The sequence below is a fragment of the Lithobates pipiens genome, unplaced genomic scaffold, assembly GCF_037356315.1.
Source record: "Lithobates pipiens isolate NorthernLeopardFrog02 unplaced genomic scaffold, aLitPip1_a1.2 Scaffold_19, whole genome shotgun sequence".
Lineage (NCBI taxonomy): Eukaryota > Metazoa > Chordata > Amphibia > Anura > Ranidae > Lithobates > Lithobates pipiens.
In genome coordinates, this window is record NW_027507764.1 from 176,246,624 (window position 1) to 176,265,911 (window position 19,288).

The following is a 19,288-nucleotide window of genomic DNA, read 5'->3' on the forward strand; positions in this document are numbered from 1 at the left end:
GTTTGGTAAGTGTGGGGGACAGGTGAACAAGGTATTACAATAGTGAAAAGAAAAATTTACATAAATAATAATATATCAAGAAATATGCTGGATTAATGGCACAAACTGCTTAAATATAATAGACTTGCACACTAGAATTAAGCATATATAATAAACATAAAAAAAAAAAAATTATTTAAAGTGACTAAAAATATCTGAAAGTGAAAACTAAGGCAGAGTGCCAAAAAGTGAAAGTATAGTGAAAATCAGTCCATAGATACAAGTCCTTAGGTGAATTGCCAACGAAGATCAGTGAGTATGAAATCGCTTTGCCAAGTGGAAAAAACCCAGGAAGTGAGCAAATATTCTCCTTACCGACTCCAAAGACCAATAGAATGGTCTCAGCAAGCTCAGGGAATTCGGTCTCCAAAAACCTATCCCGCAATACAGATGATCCTGGATTGGTACCACTCAGGGAATATAAATAATAAAAGCTCCCATTGTGTAGTATTTAAATAAATAATTTAATAAAAATAAATAAATCGCACTTACAAGAAAGTTGCAATATAGCGCAATATAAAATCATCGGTGTGCCATTACACTCTCCCTGCTCGCTGTCCTCCGCAGAGCTACACCTCCAACGAGGCAAATGTCAGATCACCTCCCTACGCAGTGTTTTGTCACAAGCGGACAGCGTCTGGGGATTGGCTGAGGCTTCTGAGTCATCACAAGACATCTTATATAATGTGAAGGCGCCATTTTAACTTAGGGTAAAAAGGGCAATAATAGAAAAACAAACGGCGCAAGCTGCACCATCGATATTCATAGTATGCTAAAACGAGCGGGACAGATACAGAGTTAAAAAACATTGTCACAGCACCAACTACTGGTTAGGTGAAATGTAAAACAACTACATTAAATACAAAAACGCGCCAGACAACGCAGCATGAGAGTCATATTGGGATCAACTATAATACATTAAGATAAAAGTTTACAAATTTGAATAAAACCATACAAATTGATACCTGAAACGATAGATTAATTGAATAATAATATAAAAATGACTTTGATGAAAAAAAAAACACTCTAGGCATTGTTAAGAAAACAATTAATATCCCAATCAACATTTAATCCGAATGGCAAATAAGACTTCAAATCGAAAATCAATTTTGTTTCGAGTCTAGAGATTGCCCTACCCTTATTAGTACCCCTCCAATGTGGACAAATTGTATCAGTCGGAAGAAATAAAGTACCTTTAATTTGTTTATCATGATGTTTAGCATAATGTCTAGAAAGATTATGCTTGGTGAAGCCTCTCCTAATGTTACCTACATGCTCTTCCAAACGTACATGTAGAGCTCGTTTAGTACGCCCAATGTACTGTCTGGAGCACGGGGGCTGAATCAAATATACCACACACTCCGTAGAGCATGTAATAAATGATTCAATGTTGTAAACCTTATTGGTTTGGGTAGAATTAAATGTTTCACATTTTCTACCTCTAAACGAATTAATCTGGCAAATCATAGATTTCCTGCAGGGGAAAAAAACATTAAATGTTTGAAAAAACAAAACCGTTTTAGGAGGATCAATAACATTAGGAGCAATCATAAGGCTTAAGGAGGGGGCTCCTTTATATTATATTATTATATATTGATATTTTTAGTCACTTTAAATATTTTTTGATGTTTATTATATATGCTTAATTCTAGTGTACAAATCTATTATATTTAAGCAGAGTTTGTGCTATTAATCCAGCATATTTCTTGATATATTATTATTTATGTAAATTTTTCTTTTCACTATTGTTTTATCACTTAGCGCTGCATTTATTTTTTATTTGTCACTGATTTAGGGGTTTTCTTGTATTCTAAAACTCGAAGTGCTGGCTGCTCTACCGACTGATTTATTTTTATTTTTTGGACATATCCCTTCATATCCCTTCTCTAGCGCAGCGTTTGGCCTTTGGCTGTTTTTTATTTGAACAAGGTATTATACTTACCTTATTCCTAACTCTAGAAGGCTCCAGCACTCTGCTCTTCATCTCTGATGTTTTTGAGGTCCTCAAACACAATGCCAGAATATAGATACTAAATTGTATTGGCCATCTGGAGTGCCTTAGAGAAGAGGCTTCGAAAACCAGTTGCACAGATGGAGAGAGCCTGCTGGAGCAAGGAATAAAGTAAGCATTACATCTTATTCCTCTGTCCTTAGACTTAATAAGCATTCAACCTTTGGCGTGAGGATGGGACCCACAGCAAGAGTATTTTTTGTGGCGTCCATAGTTTGGCTTTAATTCCTGGATTTTCCCTACCTTCCTAATGCCTGGAAGTTTGAAGAACTTTCCCCTATAAGAGCGGAGGAAACATTACAAAAGGTATTAACTATTCCCATCCAAAATCATCAGAAAGAAAATGTTTTGGCTGAAGTCACACTTTTAAAGCTTACTGAAATGTGTAAAGCTGGTGTGTTCAGCATGCAGCTGAGATTTTTTTTATTATTAAAGTCTTTTACGAATTAAAATTTGATGGTTAAATCAACAAATTTGTGTAGGTATTATGGACATCTTATTTTCTTTATACATTACTTTTCATTCTCCCATCCATAACTTGGTTTGTACAGTTACTAATGTCAAATATATACAGTGCCTTGCGAAAGTATTTGGCCCCCTTGAACTTTTCAACCTTTTGCCACATTTCAGGCTTCAAACATAAAGATATAAAATTTTTATTTTTTGTGAAGAATCACCAACAAGTGGGACACAACTGTGAAGTGGAACGAAATCTATTGGATTTTTGAAACTTTTTTAACTAATAAAAAAATGAAAAGTGGGGCGTGCAAAATTATTCGGCCCCCTTGCGTTAATACTTTGTAGAGCCACCTTTTGCTGCGATTACAGCTGCAAGTCACTTGGGGTATGTCTCTATCAGTTTTGCACATCGAGAGACTGAAATTCTTGCCCATTCTTCCTTGCAAAACAGCTCGAGCTCAGTGAGGTTGGATGGAGAGCCTTTGTGAACAGCAGTTTTCAGCTCTTTCCACAGATTCTCGATTGGATTCAGGTCTGGACTTTGACTTGGCCATTCTAACACCTGGATACGTTTATTTGTGAACCATTCCTTTGTAGATTTTGCTGTATATTTGGGATCATTGTCTTGTTGGAAGATAAATCTCCGTCCCAGTTTCAGGTCTTTTGCAGACTCCAACAGGTTTTCATCCAGAATGGTCCTGTATTTGGCTGCATCCATCTTCCCCTCAATTTTAACCATCTTCCCTGTCCCTGCTGAAGAAAAGCAGGCCCAAACCATGATGCTGCCATCACCATGTTTGTTAGTGGGGATGGTGTGTTGAGGGTGATGAGCTGTGTTGCTTTTACGCCAAACATATAGTTTTGCATTGTGGGCAAAAAGTTGGATTTTGGTTTCATCTGACCAGAGCACCTTCTTCCACATGTTTGGTGTGTCTCCCAGGTGGCTTGTGGCAAACTTTAGACTAGACTTTTTATGGATATCTTTGAGAAATGGCTTTCTTCTTGCCACTCTTCCATAAAGGCCAGATTTGTGCAGTGTACGGCTGATTGTTGTCCTATGGACAGACTCTCCCACCTCACCTGTAGTTCTCTGCAGTTCATCCAGAGTGATCATGGGCCTCTTGGCTGCATCTCTGATCAGTCTTCTCCTTGTCTGAGCTGAAAATTTAGAGGGATGGCCAGGTCTTGGTAGATTTGCAGTGGTCTGATACTCCTTCCATTTCAAAATGATCGCTTGCACAGTGCTCCTTGGGATGTTTAAAGCTTGGAAAATCTTTTTGTATCCAAATCCGGCTTTAAACTTCTCCACAACAGTATTATGGACCTGCCTGGTGTGTTCCTTGGTCTTCATGATGCTCTCTGTGCTTTCAACAGAGCCCTGAGACTATCACAGAGCAGGTGCATTTATACAGAGACTTGATTACCCACAGGTGGATTCTATTTATCACCATCAGTCATTTAGGACAACACTGGATCATTCAGAGATCCTCGCTGAACTTCTGGAGTGAGTTTGCTGCACTGAAAGTAAAGGGGCCGAATAATTTTGCACGCACCACTTTTCAGTTTTTTATTTGCTAAAAAAGTTTAAAATATCCAATAGATTTCGTTCCACTTCACAATTGTCTCCCACTTGTTGGTGATTCTTCACAAAAAATTAAAAATTTTATATCTTTATGTTTGAAGCCTGAAATGTGGCAAGAGGTTGAAAAGTTCAAGGGGGCCGAATACTTTTGCAAGGCACTGTAATTGCATGAATTCTTTCTTTATATGTCAATTTCTTCTCTTTATAAGATGATATGCTACAATGTCGTGAATGGCAGGAATCTTTCTTGTGACTGCAGTTTAATTTATTTGATTTGGCCTTGAAGGAATCTTACAAAAAAAAAACATCTGTGTTCAATCAATTTGCTCAAATGTGTAATCTCAGCCTTTTTCTTATGTAAGCAGGTCAAGGAACTAGTGAAGGAATAGTGCTCTTTAGCAAAGGTACGTTGTTATACATACTAGTATATCAATGATTGATATTACTTTGGTTCATTTGTGTTCAGATATTAACACTTCACAAAAGAAGTCACCAATCAATTGAACACCTACTGTCTTCATTGTTTCTGGGTTTTGCGTAACCAAATAAATACAACTAAACTGGAAATCGATTAGAAATGCCTATCAGTTGGCATTGTGGTGGCTTTAATTGATTTTACCACACTTTGACTTTTTCTTTTAGGTTAAAAACAACCTTTTTTTTAAAAAAAGTTTAAAAAGAAAAGTGAAAAACAAAAAAAGGTAGGTTTATAAAATACCAGAGAATCGGGTTAGAAAACAAAATCAATGCTGATCTCTAGGCTAAATACATAGATGAAACACATATATGGAAGCTTCCTACTTGCTAAAGGATTTTTATTTGTGTCCATCCCATATTGAGATTTACATAGCAAAGTCCTGCCTGGCAGACAAAGAGACCTAATGTCAACTTGCTGCAGTTCAGTAACACTTGCAGGTCTTGTCTCCTACCAGCCTGGGACTGAACAGTGAAATGAGAAGCAGCCGTCTGATTAGCTCATGTTTCTGTCACTCTGCTCTCTCTCCTCCCAACATGTTTCTTATTAGCACATGAACATTGCAGCACAACTGATGTGCTCATTGTGCTCCTTTTCCCTCTCCCAATCTGAGTTCTGCTGTATAAGAGAAAACAGGAGGCCATGTAAGTAATTATAAAGTTAATAATGCATTAATGAAGAGCTATATTATTTTGTGCCTTGCATTTTTCCTTGGAGTTCAGCTTTAAGGGGTTTGCTGAAAGTTGTTTATACTCAATAACCTGTCAAACTTATACATCTCCAACCTCATAAAAACACTAATTTTAACTTGGGACATTGCATGAGATGTAACACACCCAATAATAAATGAATGGTATAAACTTTAATTGAAGGATACAACATTTGTAGATTGACATGAAAGACAAGTACCATATTGACAAAAATTAGAATAGGTCAGTTCATAATTAGTTTAACAAAAGCATCTTTGGGTCCTGAAGTGTTTCGTGAATCAGCATTCACTTCCTCTGCAGTTAATGCATGCATAGAGGTAAATCTGCAAAAAGTATTAAAAGCACATGATCATATTCCAGTAGTGACCACCAGGGATGTCTGCCCCAGGAGCTGTGGGCCTAGGATCAGCAAGGACCCAGGAGAACAAACGGCAATAGATTACATCCAATATATCCTCATATATCCTATATCTTATATCCTCCCACATGAGTTCATAGTAACATGGTGAGACAGTGCTGCAGACAAGCTGGGTGTAGAACCAATGTGGCACCATGCCTTTTTTAGTGAAGTTGTGAATTATTTTCTTACAACCTATAGTTAAGATCAATATTTTAAACTATGACTGAGTCTGTACTATACTGTACAGTATGAAAAATAAAGAAGAAATACAGATTTTCCTCCACAAAACAACAGATGCATTGTGTATGAGGGTGAATCCCAGCCACACTGTCAGTCTGTATGTAATTTACCTCATTTAGATGCATACAGCAGGTTTCTGTGCCTGTGATGTCACTCCTCCTCTTGGATAGATTTCAAAGCTCTCTTGCTTCCTGCTCCCTTCCTTATCCAGTCCTCAGACTACATAGCCCATGATCCTTTGAGCCTCTGTAGCTTGAGAGTGGCCTATGGGAGTCATTTTTACCATTTCTGGGAATTGATGTCAGCAGGCCCTAGGGTTACCCTGGGTGTTTCTGGGCCTTCATGTGGGAGGTGAAAGTTGTAAATGTTTCATACCTCCTCCTGTGTTATTCCTGTCTTGCAGCATGCCAAAGAATAATGTCTTACTGCTAGACTACAGAGGAAGAGCTATGAGAGGTTATTATGAAGGTGTTCCCTTCATATTTAAATTAATTACTTCACATGATACAAAGCCACAACTAAACCCAGAAAAACTAAAGCAACATGGTACAGAAGTATGTTGGGATTGATCATTCCATTCAGTTCCAGTGAAAATAAAGTTGGAGTTCAGCTTTAAAGTGACACTAAACTTTGGTTTTCAAACAAAATACCACCCCCTCGACCTCCAGGAGGCATGTTGGTAACCCCCCGAGACAAGATGGGCTGACATTTCACCTCAGAGTGTAGATTACTTAGGCAATAGTGGGATGTGAAAATATGGGTGCCAGTCACTTAAAGATGTAAAACAAAAGATGTTTATTGCTCACACAGAAAACCCTATGGAGAGAGACATAGGGCACAAGACACCCATGAACTAGCAGACTCTACAAAAAGGGAACAAAAGTAATCACAGTCCGCAAAGATGAAAAATCTTGAAGCTGACCCAGAATTCTGTATTTGTGGTTCCTGACTGTGAAGTGCTTAAAAGATCAGCTGCCAGCACCCTGGGTAAAATACACCATACTCCAGTGAGGTCCAAGCTCATCCAAGCTTCTCCCAGCTTGTCCATCTGGTGGTCCTCCATGGCTCCCCATACCCCTGGGCTTCACAGGCTAGGCTCTAAAATACAGACCTCTGTCCAATCGCATGGTCACCTTCTCAGGCAGCAGACCTAAGATGTTTCAGCAGCCCCACACACCGCTCCCCCAGGCAAGAGGCCCAGGGCAAAAGAGACTGACTTCAACTCAATGTCACACACTGAATATACATACCCTCTCCCAGCATGCACCAGTGACAAAGACACTCCTACTGGTTGGCTAGGAAAAAATCAATATTCATAACTTGTATTAATGTAGCTTCTATGCCAGCACCAGGAGCAGCTTTGCCACCTACTGGCAACAGAATGACACATGCAGTAACCAGGGCCCAAGAGAAACCCAAATAAGTTGAACTATAATTTCAGCTGAATTGACTGCTGCTTAGCATCACTATTAGATTTATATTAAGACATTCCTGTGTAGGGCAGGGTGGCTACATGTATTAAATACAGTATGTATGCTTAACTCAAAAAAGATCTAGCTCTCAACCTCCTCAAAATCTCCAAATCATTTTTTTTGCTGCTGTGATCCACCTTCCTGGTAAAGGGTGGCAATGTTCATTCGCCATTGTTCCCCTGTATGTGGAAACACAGACCACCCTTTCCTGCTCACTCTCAAAGATTGAGAAGGGATTATGGGATTTAACTGAAAATGATATGCACTGATGCCTGGTTCCAAACAAACTTGGGGAAAAGGAGAGGTTCAGGAGCTCAGGGGATGTTACAAGGAGGTAGAAATCAGTAAGAAACAACTTCATGAAAATTAGATTACAGGACCATTAAGTAGTGGATGTGTATGGATTATGGTTGGATAAAGATATACAAAAAGTATCACTTTTAAGGTTAAGGTTACTGGTTGTAAATGCTCAAGGCTTTTTACCTTTGTTCATTCCATGCACAAAGGTAAAAAACTTTCTGCATGCAGCAGCCCCCCCTTATATTTATCTTGGCGCTATCTTGATTCAGGGATGTGCACAAGAGCAGTGGTCTCCAGGGTTTCTGCTTCCACATTGTGAGCCAATGAGAAGAGAGCAGGAGCAGGTCTGAGCCGCGCTATTTTTCTGAATGAACAGACAAAGTATTGGCTCAGGAGCAAGGCTGCTCAGGTGTGAGCAGCTTATTATGGGGGCACTCGGTGGGAAAGAGGGGCCAGAAGCATCCACGGAGAGAGGGAGAAGAGGATCCAGGCTGCTCTGTGCAAAACCACTCCACAGAGGAGGTAAGTGGACATGTTTGTTATTAAAGAGATTAAAGAGATCCTGCCATTACAAGGGATGTTTACATTCCTTGTAATAGGAATAAAAGTGACCCACATTTTTTTTTTAAAGACAATGTAAAAATAAATAATAAAAAAAATAAAGTAAAGCGCCCGTCTCGCCAAGCTCGCACGCAGAAGCGGACGAATATGTAAGTCACGCCCGCATATGAAAATGGTGTTCAAACCACACATGTTGGGTATCGCCTAGTGATCGTTAGAGCGAGAGCAATATATCTAGCTCAAGACCTCCTCTATAACTTAAAACTGGCAACCTGTAAAAATTTGTAAATGTCGCCTATGGAGATTTTTAAGGGTCAAAGTTTGTCGCCATTCCACGAGCGGGCTCAAATTTGAAGTAGGACCAACAGGGTATCAATTCACTCAGCGTAACATTATCTTTCACAATATAGAAAAATATTGGGCTAACATTACTGTTGTCTTATTTTTTAATTAACATTTTTTTATTTTTTCCCAAAAAATTGTGCTTGTAAGACTGCTGCCCAACTATGGTGTGACATAAAGTATTGCAACAGCCACCATTTTATTCTTTGGGGTATAATGTTTGGGGGTTCTAAGTACCTTTCTAGCAAAAATAAAATGATTTTAACTTGTATGAAAAATAGGCTCAGTTCATTTTTTATTATAAAAAAGAATTCAGCCTTAAATATCACTTTAATGGTTTATTAAAATGCCATAAACTTTACCTATAATTTTTTTTCTATGCTACTGACCCCCCTTGATACAACCTGGCTTCCAGGTTATGGAAAGTGTGGATGCATTCCACCCCACCCCACAATGCAGTTCTCAGTGAGTGACAGGACAAAAGCAAATATCAATTTTAAAATGTATATATTTGCCTAGGATTCCTTGGCACCACACTGTGGATTAACTAATGCACCCTATATTGTATACTATATAAACAGGATTGTAGTTTAATGATTTTAATGATTCCATCTTAAATTTAAGTTTGCTTTATTCTCTCTCCAGTAAACTAGGACCGTATGAACAAAACTAGAAGACATAATTAATATCTTATGTGCACAATTGACTTCAAGAAGAAACTAAAAGGCTGATTAAAAAAGGCACTATATAATATCAAACATCAGATAGATAAAAGCACCAGTTCTAATATTTTATAACAAGCACAGTAATCATTTACTTGTGTTAGTTTGCTTTTGTTTCAAACATAGGCATTTTAACGTATGTAGTGGTTGCATAATAAAACACCTTTTTAAAATAAGCTCTGCTGTTCAGACCAAGGTGAAAAAGACACTTTATAGGAAACTTCTGATGCCAAATCAGGGAGCAGTGCTATTTCCCCATATGTTCCCTGCACTTGACCTAATACCATATGACAAAGCACAGAAGATGGATGGGAAACAGCCATTGCGCCTTGTTCTTGCTCTTTAAATTTCCTTACACAAATAAATAAATACAAAAAAAACCTTACCCTTTCAATTCCCCCACCATTCATTGTATCGTCCTGTCATCCATCCCCAACAGTTGCAAGGAAGGGATCTCATTTTGCGTCCCTTATTCCCTCCTAAATGTGAGCCTCCCTCTTTTCATTAATACCAGGCAGTTAAAGGGGTCTATGAGAATAAAAAAGATACCTGAAAATCTGAAAAAAGAGTGGGCCTGGTTAACTAGAAGCAAAGAATCCTTCCAGGACAAACTTACATATTTAAATACATGAAGCTGTCAAACTTTCCTTCCATTGGGAGGAACTGGTTCTGACAAATGATTAGAAGTACTTTGGCACCATTATTTCTGGAGGTTTATCCAGTATGAGTTTTTCAATTAATTTAACTTTTTATTCAATTTTGATTTCAACAGTCCTTAGTGTGACCTTAACTTTGAACAAGCCTAACACAAGATATACAAGACAAAACTATAAAGTTCTATTTTTTAGATATTTGCAAATTGGATGTGTTTTTAACTGTCACATGCCTGCCTGAAGTCTGGTGTGGCTCTGAAATATTGTTATCTTCTGTAACGATGTGATCACTGATGACAAACTTTGGAACCACTCTGGAGATCCATGGTGTGACATTTTTGTTATAACCACATCCAATTCACAATAATGTGAATTGAACCGGCTTTCAATGGTGTCGATTCACACATGTACATTTTTAAAAATGGTCCTGTGCATTTTGGGTCCAAGTTCAGGTAAAAATTTGCACCTTTATCACATATGAACCGGGGGAACAGAAACGCACTGGACTGCTGCACTAAAACCGCAGCCGCCCATGTGTGAACCCAGCCTAAGACTATTAATTCATTCACAATAGGACATAGAACCTAATTCTTACAAACCAGGTAATCTACAAACATGGATATGGAAAGTGCAAAAGCCCAATAAAACACATTTATTTCTGTACTGTTTTTCTTTCATATCAATAACAGATGTTGTGAGTCAGTGTGACACAATGACACAATCCAAAGAAAACCACATTGTTTGTGCTACAAATATTTTTGCATAATTAATTTGACAGATCATCATTGCCCCTTCTGATCTGCCAGAGAAGTTTTCTGTTTAAAAACAGATCAGCCTATTTACCTTTAGTAAATCAACCCTATAGAGATAAATGGTAAAAAAAATGTTAAGATCAAAATAATCTTGATAATTCCTTTACATAGTATACTAAAAATAACATGTTTTTAATAAAATAAAAATGCATAATACCATTAGTTTTATACTGCTAGTTTTAACCTACGTAAATGAGTAAACTTTAAAGTATTACACATATGTTGTAGTGTTTCTGTCCCTAACCCTCCTACCAGTCTTATGCCCCGTACACACGATCGGATTTTCCAACGGAAAATGTTCGATAGGGGAGCCTTTTGTCGGAAATTCTGACCGTGTGTAGGCTCTATCGGACAGTTTCCATCGGAATTTCCGTTGCACAAAATTTGAGATCTGGTTCTCAAATTTTCTGACAACAAAATCCGTTCACTTAAATTCCGATCATGTGTACACAATTCTGATGCACAAAGTGCCACGCATGTTTAGAATAAATTACGAGACGGAAACGATTGACCTGGCAAAACTAGTATACGCAATGAAGATAGCATATTCGTCACGCTGCAGTTTTTTTAATAGTTTAATGCAGCGCATTCTCTTCTTCTTTAGAATGCTAGAAGAATGAAGTGGTTTTGCTGCTCATATTCACACAGAGTTCTCACGAAATGATTCCTTTATTATTTCGCGTGATCTCATGAATAATATTAATTTTGTTTTTCGTCAGATCTCCATAATAATGTTTATAATTTTTGTTTCTTTTATCAAGATCTACATTTTTTTTTTCTAGTGCTCTCCATAATATTATTTCTCATTTTGTGTGTCAAGTTACCACAACACCATTATTATCTTGTATTTTTTAACCTCAAGGAGGTTGGTTGGTGTTGGTGTCCCTTGTTAATTTGACATTGTATTTGGGAAATGTACCTGCCTACTCACAAGCAAACTGTCATTTTTGAGCTAAAACACATAGGCAAGTATTTCTGAGAAATAAATATCCATTTATTCTGGGTCATGACAAAATAAAGAGGAAGGCAACGCTGGAGAAACTGCTGAAATTGGCGAAGCCTTTGTACCCCATGACACCAATCAAATATTTGCCAGCCAAAATTGGTGGCCTGAGGAGTCCATATAATAGTGAGCACAATCCGGTACAGGACTACAAGAGATCAGGAACAGCAGCAGATGACATATCTGTCCCCATGCTGTGGTCATACAACAGCCTGCATCTTTTGTCAAACCAGACTGGACCCTGGCCATCACTCTCTGGTCTTCCTTACATGCTTCCTTCATGGCTGTGGCTCTGGTGTTGGAGTTGTGGCAGGAGGTGAAGGAGGAGGACCATGGTTCAACTCACAAACGTGGCTTTGGCTTGTGAGTTCACCCCTCAACCCCTTATTTAGGGCTTGCAAGATCACTTCCTCACATAAGAAGCATTGTCCCTCCTCCATTTCCAGCATTTTGCAGGCTGTCATGTAGGCATAGTCCTCTTGAAGACTAGGGAGGTTTCTGAGGGCCATAGTAGCCTTCAGAAATATGGCAAGTGCTGCCTCCTCCAGGTTACTCCTCTTCCTGGCACTTTTTCTGTGGAAGGCCGAGGGGAGGGACCTGAGATTTGGGCAGGCTGCTGGGCCTGGCCACCTTCTGGCTGCCACTTTCCACGGCCTCCTCCTGGCTGAGACTTTCCTGTGTATGAAAAAGGGACATAGTTTTCTTTTTTGATTCACCAGTCACACATATATTTCAGCTCATGACTGTTGCAAATTGAATGTTAATAAATAGAAAAGACTATCATTTTGACCCCCACATTTCACAGTCTTACACTATTGAAGAAAATGTCCAAAAAGAAAAGCCCATTGGAGAACTTAGGAGACAGCTAAAAGAAACCCAGGCAGTAAATCAAAGGAAATCTTCTTTCAGTTTAAGTTAAAAAATGTAGGATAAAATGTTTCTTAAACAGTTTGTGGCATATCAATTGCCCCCCACCTGCAAAGTACTCAACATACTTCTGTCTTACTTCGCGGGCGCTTTGGGGGGGGCAAGCCAGGAAGATCAGCTTCAAGCATCGTCAGGATTTGTTGTTGAAGTCTGGCCTCAGGCCCAACTGTGGCAACATAGTTCACTGAACTTCTCCTTAAAAAGTTGTGTAGGATGCAGCATGCAAGGAATATATGGTTAGGTTTATATTCCGCCATGTTGATTGGCGCAAGGAATAGGCAGAACCGGCTGCCCATTATCCCAAAAGCATTCTCCACTACTCTTCTGGCTCTGGCCAGACAGTAGTTATTAACCCTCTGGTCCAGCTGGTCAGAAAGAATGAAAAGAAAGCAATGAAAAACAAAGGCCAGAGCTGAAAAACAGAAACAAGCGGACAAGAACGCACTAAAAATCAAAAATAAAAATACGAACCCACGAGCACAAACTGAAGAATAGGAATGATCGGAAAAGCAGGAGGCTGAAAAGCGCAAATCGTCTGTCACCAAACTTCTACTAGCACGAGATTAGTGGAAGGAGCCCAAAGAGTGGTGCACTTGGTATTGAACTTCCTCTTTCTAGTGCCGTTGTACGTGTTGTACGTCACCGCGTTCTTGAAGTTCGCAAATTCCGACCAACTATGTGTGACCATGTGTATGCAAGACAAGTTTGAGCCAACATCCTTTGGAAAAAAAACATGGATTTTGTTGTCGGAATGTGCGATCGTGTGTGATCGCCATTATACGTTACTGTTCTCAATCCAGCGAGATATTGGCTGTAGAATTTTTGGTGTGCACAGTCACTTATCTAGGTCTTTCTGCTGAGTCCCGCGCATTTGCTCTGCACTCTCAGTTCATACTCTGTGCTAAATTTATGATGTTGATTTAATTAAAACTGCCATTAATGTATAAAATAATACAAATGCAGCCATTTTCAAAAAGTTAGCCCTTTCATGTATTTTACAAAGAAGCTAAGTAAGGCCAGCAGTGAATTAGCTTTTCTATCAGTGGCCATCTTGAATAAAAAAATGTTTCCCTCAGTTTAGGCCGATACGTATCCTTCTACATATTTTTGGTAAAAAAAATCGCAATAAGCGATTATTGATTGGTTTGCGCAAAAGTTATAACGTTTACAAAATAGGGGATAGTTTTATGGCATTTTTATTAATATTTTTTTTTTACTAGTAATGGCGGCGATCACCGATTTTTATTGTGACTGCGACATTATGGCGGACACATCGGACATTTTTGACAGATTTTTGGGACCATTGTCATTTATACAGCAATCACTGCTATATAAATGCAGTGATTCTTGTGTAAATTACACTGGCAGTGAAGGGGTTAACCAGGGGGTGGCAGTGTAGGGGTTAAGTGTTCCTAGGGGTAGGTTACTATCTGTGGGGGGGCTGGGCTTTGTGTTAGTGAACACTGATCTCTGCTCCAATCACATGGAGCAGAGATCAGCGTCAGTTGTTGCTAGGCAGAATGGGGAGATGCTGTTTACAATGGCATCTCCCCGTTCAGCCTCCCCGTGAGACGATCGTGGGTATCCCCGTAGCGATCGAGTCAGCGGGACCCGCGACCGGACTCACGGGGGTCCCGACTGGCACGCGAGCAGCGTGGCAAATTTAAAGGGATGTACAGGTATGCTCATTTGCCTGCCCGTGCCATTCTGCCGACGTACATTGGCGGGAACCGGTTAAAGTAGATTTTAACCCAATCACATTATTTTCATATACATTTTAACCGGTAGCTGACCAGCCACCGCAGTTGTACTGAAGCAGCATGGCTCGGCTGCGCGAATCGCCATTATGCTATGTCGGGAGCATAAACGGCAACTAGGGGGCACTTGTGCGCCGCCTGCCCGCTCCATGCACAGATGCGAGTGCCCGGCGGTCTCGATTGCCGCCGGGCTCCTGTGATCGCTCGGGGCACATGGAGAACCGGCAGCTGTGTGTGTAAACACAGTTTCAGGTTCTCTGAGCAGTGAACTGACAGATTGTCTGTTCATACAGAGTATGGACAGCAATCTGTTAGTTTCCCTGCACAGTCCCATCCCTCCTTCAGTTAGAACACAAACTAGGATACATATTAACCCCTCCCCTGCCCCTTAGTGTTATGAGAGCAGCAAAACTGAGATAAAAAATACATAAAAGTGAAAACAGTATTTTTTATAAAGAAGGGAAATTGTTTATGATACACACTACTTGAATAAATTCCATCCTGCTTCTTATAAAAAAATATATATATGTTATTTCTAGCACAAAGTTGTATGTATCTTTCTATCCCGCAAAGTAAATAAGTTGTGTATTATTTATTTAAGGAAATACATTTCCCTGAGTTTAGCCTACATGTCTTCATAGACTTCAAAATTCCTAAGCAATATTGTCATACTTCTTGATAACAATATTTTATCTCTCTGCCCACACAATGAAAACAAAAAGGTCTGGGAATATATTTTGATTTTAAACATATGTTCAGTATACTGTACATTTGTGAATACTCAGCATATCAGTTTTTAGTATGCATTTAAAGCTGAACTTTAAGCAGATAAAAAAGCACACAATATAATATAATTCTGTGTTTAGTATTACATCATAATATATATAATCTCTTAATTTAACAGTCAGCTCTGTACTCCAGAGCTAAGTGTTAAATGAAGAGGCAGCACTAAGAGCCAATCAGTTCATGCGCTGACAAAGAATATGTTGATAGAAGAAAAGCAAGTGACAGAAAGCTGATGAGCCCATCACTCTTTTGCTGCAACTTCACTTTGACAGACTAAGGGTAGGCCCATGACAGCCTGCGCTTAAAGGAAGTAGGAATGATCCTGGCTGTCCTTAATGTAGCACACCTCGTAGAAGCTGCAGATGACAGGGTTGCCCACTGCTGCACAGCCAAGCACTCAGCATCTTCCACTTGCATTCAGTCACAGAATCCAGTCCTTGAGCTTTGTTTTTGTTATTTTATTAGGGGCCAATAACTTGGATAGGAATAGGAATTTATGGGATGCCCACTTGGCAAACAACAATTAGATCCATGGACGACTTCTTATTTACAGCTCCACTTCTGCAGAAAATGCTACCTGGCCACCTCTTCACCAGTTCACCTGCCTGACTCTCTTTACACCTGTCCACCCAACTGACTCTCTGGAGATATCCCGGGGCAAGGCCAAAGACTTAGGCCCCATTCACACATAATGTCCATTTTTCATGGATTCCCGGGTGACAGGTCCTTCTCTGCTCACTGTGGAGAGACAGACCTGTCATATCTCTGCTTTCCTCTATGGGGGTTCGAATGAAAATGGATCTGCCTTTCTGTTTTCATCCGATCTGCCAGACGGATGGAACATAGGGTTTCCGTCCGTCTGAATTTAGCGGATTGGAGTTCAGCGGATCGTATGTCAGCGAACATGTCACCGCTGACATCCGTCGCTCCATAGAACTGTATGGAGCGTCCGTTCAGGTTCACCTACAAAACTGCCAGGCAGACCTGAACGGTCCGCATGTGTGAAAGGGGCCTTAAGCACACCGCTGTCTACAAGGGAGACTTGCTAATTGTGGCAGTCTCTCCCCTTGTCAGCCCCTGCACAGTCCTGAATTACTCACTCTGTTCTCTTGCTCCCTCTGCCTCTCAGGAAAGCTTCCCTCCAGCTTTTTTTGTGGTAGGGTCCTTCCAGGCCAGCACCAGAGGCCTGGCCTGAGACAGAACACCCCCCTGATTAGAAGGTTTGCCTGAAAGGCCACTGACAGCCTCCTTAGCTCTGCATCTACAGCCTCCACTTGACTCCCCTGCTGGAAATGGCCCATATCTATTTATGGGATTTTCTTCCCCCTGCCAGCCCACTCCTGGGGATTGGCTGAGGTTCCATAAATATTCAAGGCAGCTCCTCCTCACTCCTGCCCACTAGTTTCAGAACATTCTCCAACACTCTGGTAACAGGGGGAGGCACCAGATGGCTGTCAGGATGAGCCATCCAGCCCTGAACTCTAATAACCCTGACCCAAGACTCACAGATTTACAGCATGAGTCAAAGTTAGATTTTCATACACTACACTACTAGTATCACACACTAGAGGGTACTACAATACATTTGGAAGACTTTAGGACATCTTGTGGCAGAAAGGAAATACTGTGAGGGACAGGTTGGCTTAAGCTGAAAATGGCAAAACAAAACAAAATCGGCTTTTTATTTTATATTTCAGTAGTTATTTTATTTTGTGTTGGACTACTGCTTTAATCTCCTGTGCTCTGCTTCTAACAATACCAGCCTTTCTTTAAGATATAGATTTCTTCTTTGCAGATATATGTCAACTGAAACAAGAAGAAGGAGACTGTCAAGATTATGTACTGAAGTGGTGGTACAACTCTGATGAGAACACGTGTGCTCAGTTCTGGTATGGTGGCTGCGGAGGAAACAAAAACCAGTTTGAAACACAAGAAGAGTGTGAAACTGTCTGTCTATCATAGAGTTGTTAAATTGTTCTACCCTGTGTTATGCAAATAACATGGGCAGTGATATCTGGAATTAATGCATATGCATTAGACAGCGAAAATGATCACAAAGGGATAAACACTGATGTTTGCTTTTAAATAAAATTAAAGTCTTAGGTTTAAACATTTTTAATTATTTTTTTAAATAACGTATTTAAGAAATATTATGTATCAACAGTTTTCTCTCTTTGCACCTTGGAGCATTACATAATAATGCAGAAGAAGGGTAGACTAGACCAAACTTTGTATTTTCTAGTACTGTGATGCTTAAAGAAGTGTAGAAATAGGAATTTAAAATGTGTCAAATGAAAAAAAATATTTTGTAAGATTTGCAAACACACAAATAATGGTTTTAATCAAATAAATAATTGTCAGAGAACATCAGCATTACATCAGTAAAAAATATATTTGCATTACAGCCTTAACAACACTTCTGGGAAATATAACTGAAATTCAGGGACTAAAAAAATGCCTCAAAATTTTTAAAAGAGCATGATATTTTGTGGAGTCACACAGATTGAGATGAAGGCTCTGGTTAACTGCTCGTCTGTTATAATATTATAGCAGCTAAGTGTAAAACCTTCCCCTCCCAAACCCCACACAAATTCCATCTCTGGTCACCAAATTCACCTCTGGTCACTGAGAAGTTAAGCATTTTCCAGGATCTCAGAATGACTCATGAACATGGGAGATTACTGACCCGTCTATGTTTACCCATGCACAGGTTATTAACTATTATTAATTAATTATTAGGTGGATCATTTTTATTCATACTTATGTTAAATATCATACCAGAAGTCCAACCTTTTTTTAAATATAATGTAAGGTAACATTTCCTCTTCTAAATTATAAGAATGTATTAGGAGGCTAATCTCAGGTATTATAAGAAAAGGTAAAAATTACCAAGCAAGCAACATTTTTATACTTACACAAGTTCGAATGTAAATCCAGAAATATTTAAAGCAACCCTGTCATAAAATTAAAAAAACCTCCCAAAAAAACAACCATTTCTGCAAAAAAAGAGACCAAACAGTTGCCTTTTATTTACTCCCTGCTGACGTCACCAAAACACCACTCAATTTAAGAGAAATCTCTCGGCCATGCATAAATCCTTGAATATGACACTTTCAAAATGGTTGATTGGTTGATCTTCTTAATTACCCACAGCATGCACTGGTTCCTCCCACTCACCCCCCCCCCCCCCCTCTTGTAATGACATGGAAGTCAGTGAAATGAGCATTACTTGAAACAGCATATGCAGTACATGTGTATTTGCAGAAGTCACCTAGTTGTATTTTTCTTTTAATGCAATGGAAATGTTAATGAAGAATGAAGAATTACCAATCAATAAAAATTGCTCTAGTGAGAAAAACTAGATTCGTCATTTTTTTGCATTTTTTTTTCAGTTGAATGTTAATAAAATTATTTCATATATTAGTTGCTTATGTGTGTATGTTTGGCTTTAATAAAACAAAATGGGGATACTTTTTTATAAATCATGCATTACTTTCTGATAGCATTGGAATCATGAAACTTTAAATTTTGAGTATTTTGGCCAATGAACCTCTTATGTTATACTAAGAAGTGTCTATGGAATTATTCTGTACTGTATGTAAAAAGGGTCTCCTTCCAACCAGTACTCATTTATAGATATATATTTTTATAAAGGTGTACTTTTTTCACTTTACAAAATAAATATTCGCATAGCTTAGTAAAAAGATTCAAGCTGCGTTCACTTCAGTTACCTAAACAAGTACAAGTAAAAATCCAGTTAAAAAAAAAAAAAGTTTCCTCTCAAATTACTGGATATTCTAAGTAAACAAAGTTATGCCTCCTGACCATTTTATAATCCTTTACTAAATTATTAGTACGGTATATTGCTTTTTTTAGGCCCTTGGAGAACATAATGTGGTTTCGCTTTATAGGTTTTGAAAACACCCCCTTCTCTTATCATATTGACCATAACATATCTTGCTCTACCTTATGTCTATCAAATTAGTAACTTGCACTCAGCAGAATTCCATATATGAAGATTAAAGAGGAATGACTAT

At 39.0% G+C, this 19,288-nt stretch overlaps 1 protein-coding gene across 1 annotated transcript in view; it reads left to right on the plus strand.

The window, feature by feature from the left end:
- LOC143996450 (collagen alpha-4(VI) chain-like) overlaps positions 1-18,674 on the plus strand; it is a 281,198-nt gene extending 262,524 nt beyond the window's left edge. Inside the window, exons 42-43 of the mRNA XM_077491500.1 lie at positions 4,457-4,495; positions 17,047-18,674. Of these exons, the coding sequence (XP_077347626.1) occupies positions 4,457-4,495; positions 17,047-17,213 (206 nt within the window). The 3' untranslated portion in view covers positions 17,214-18,674. The remainder of the gene's footprint in view (positions 1-4,456; positions 4,496-17,046) is intronic.
- The last annotated feature ends 614 nt before the right edge of the window (positions 18,675-19,288 follow it).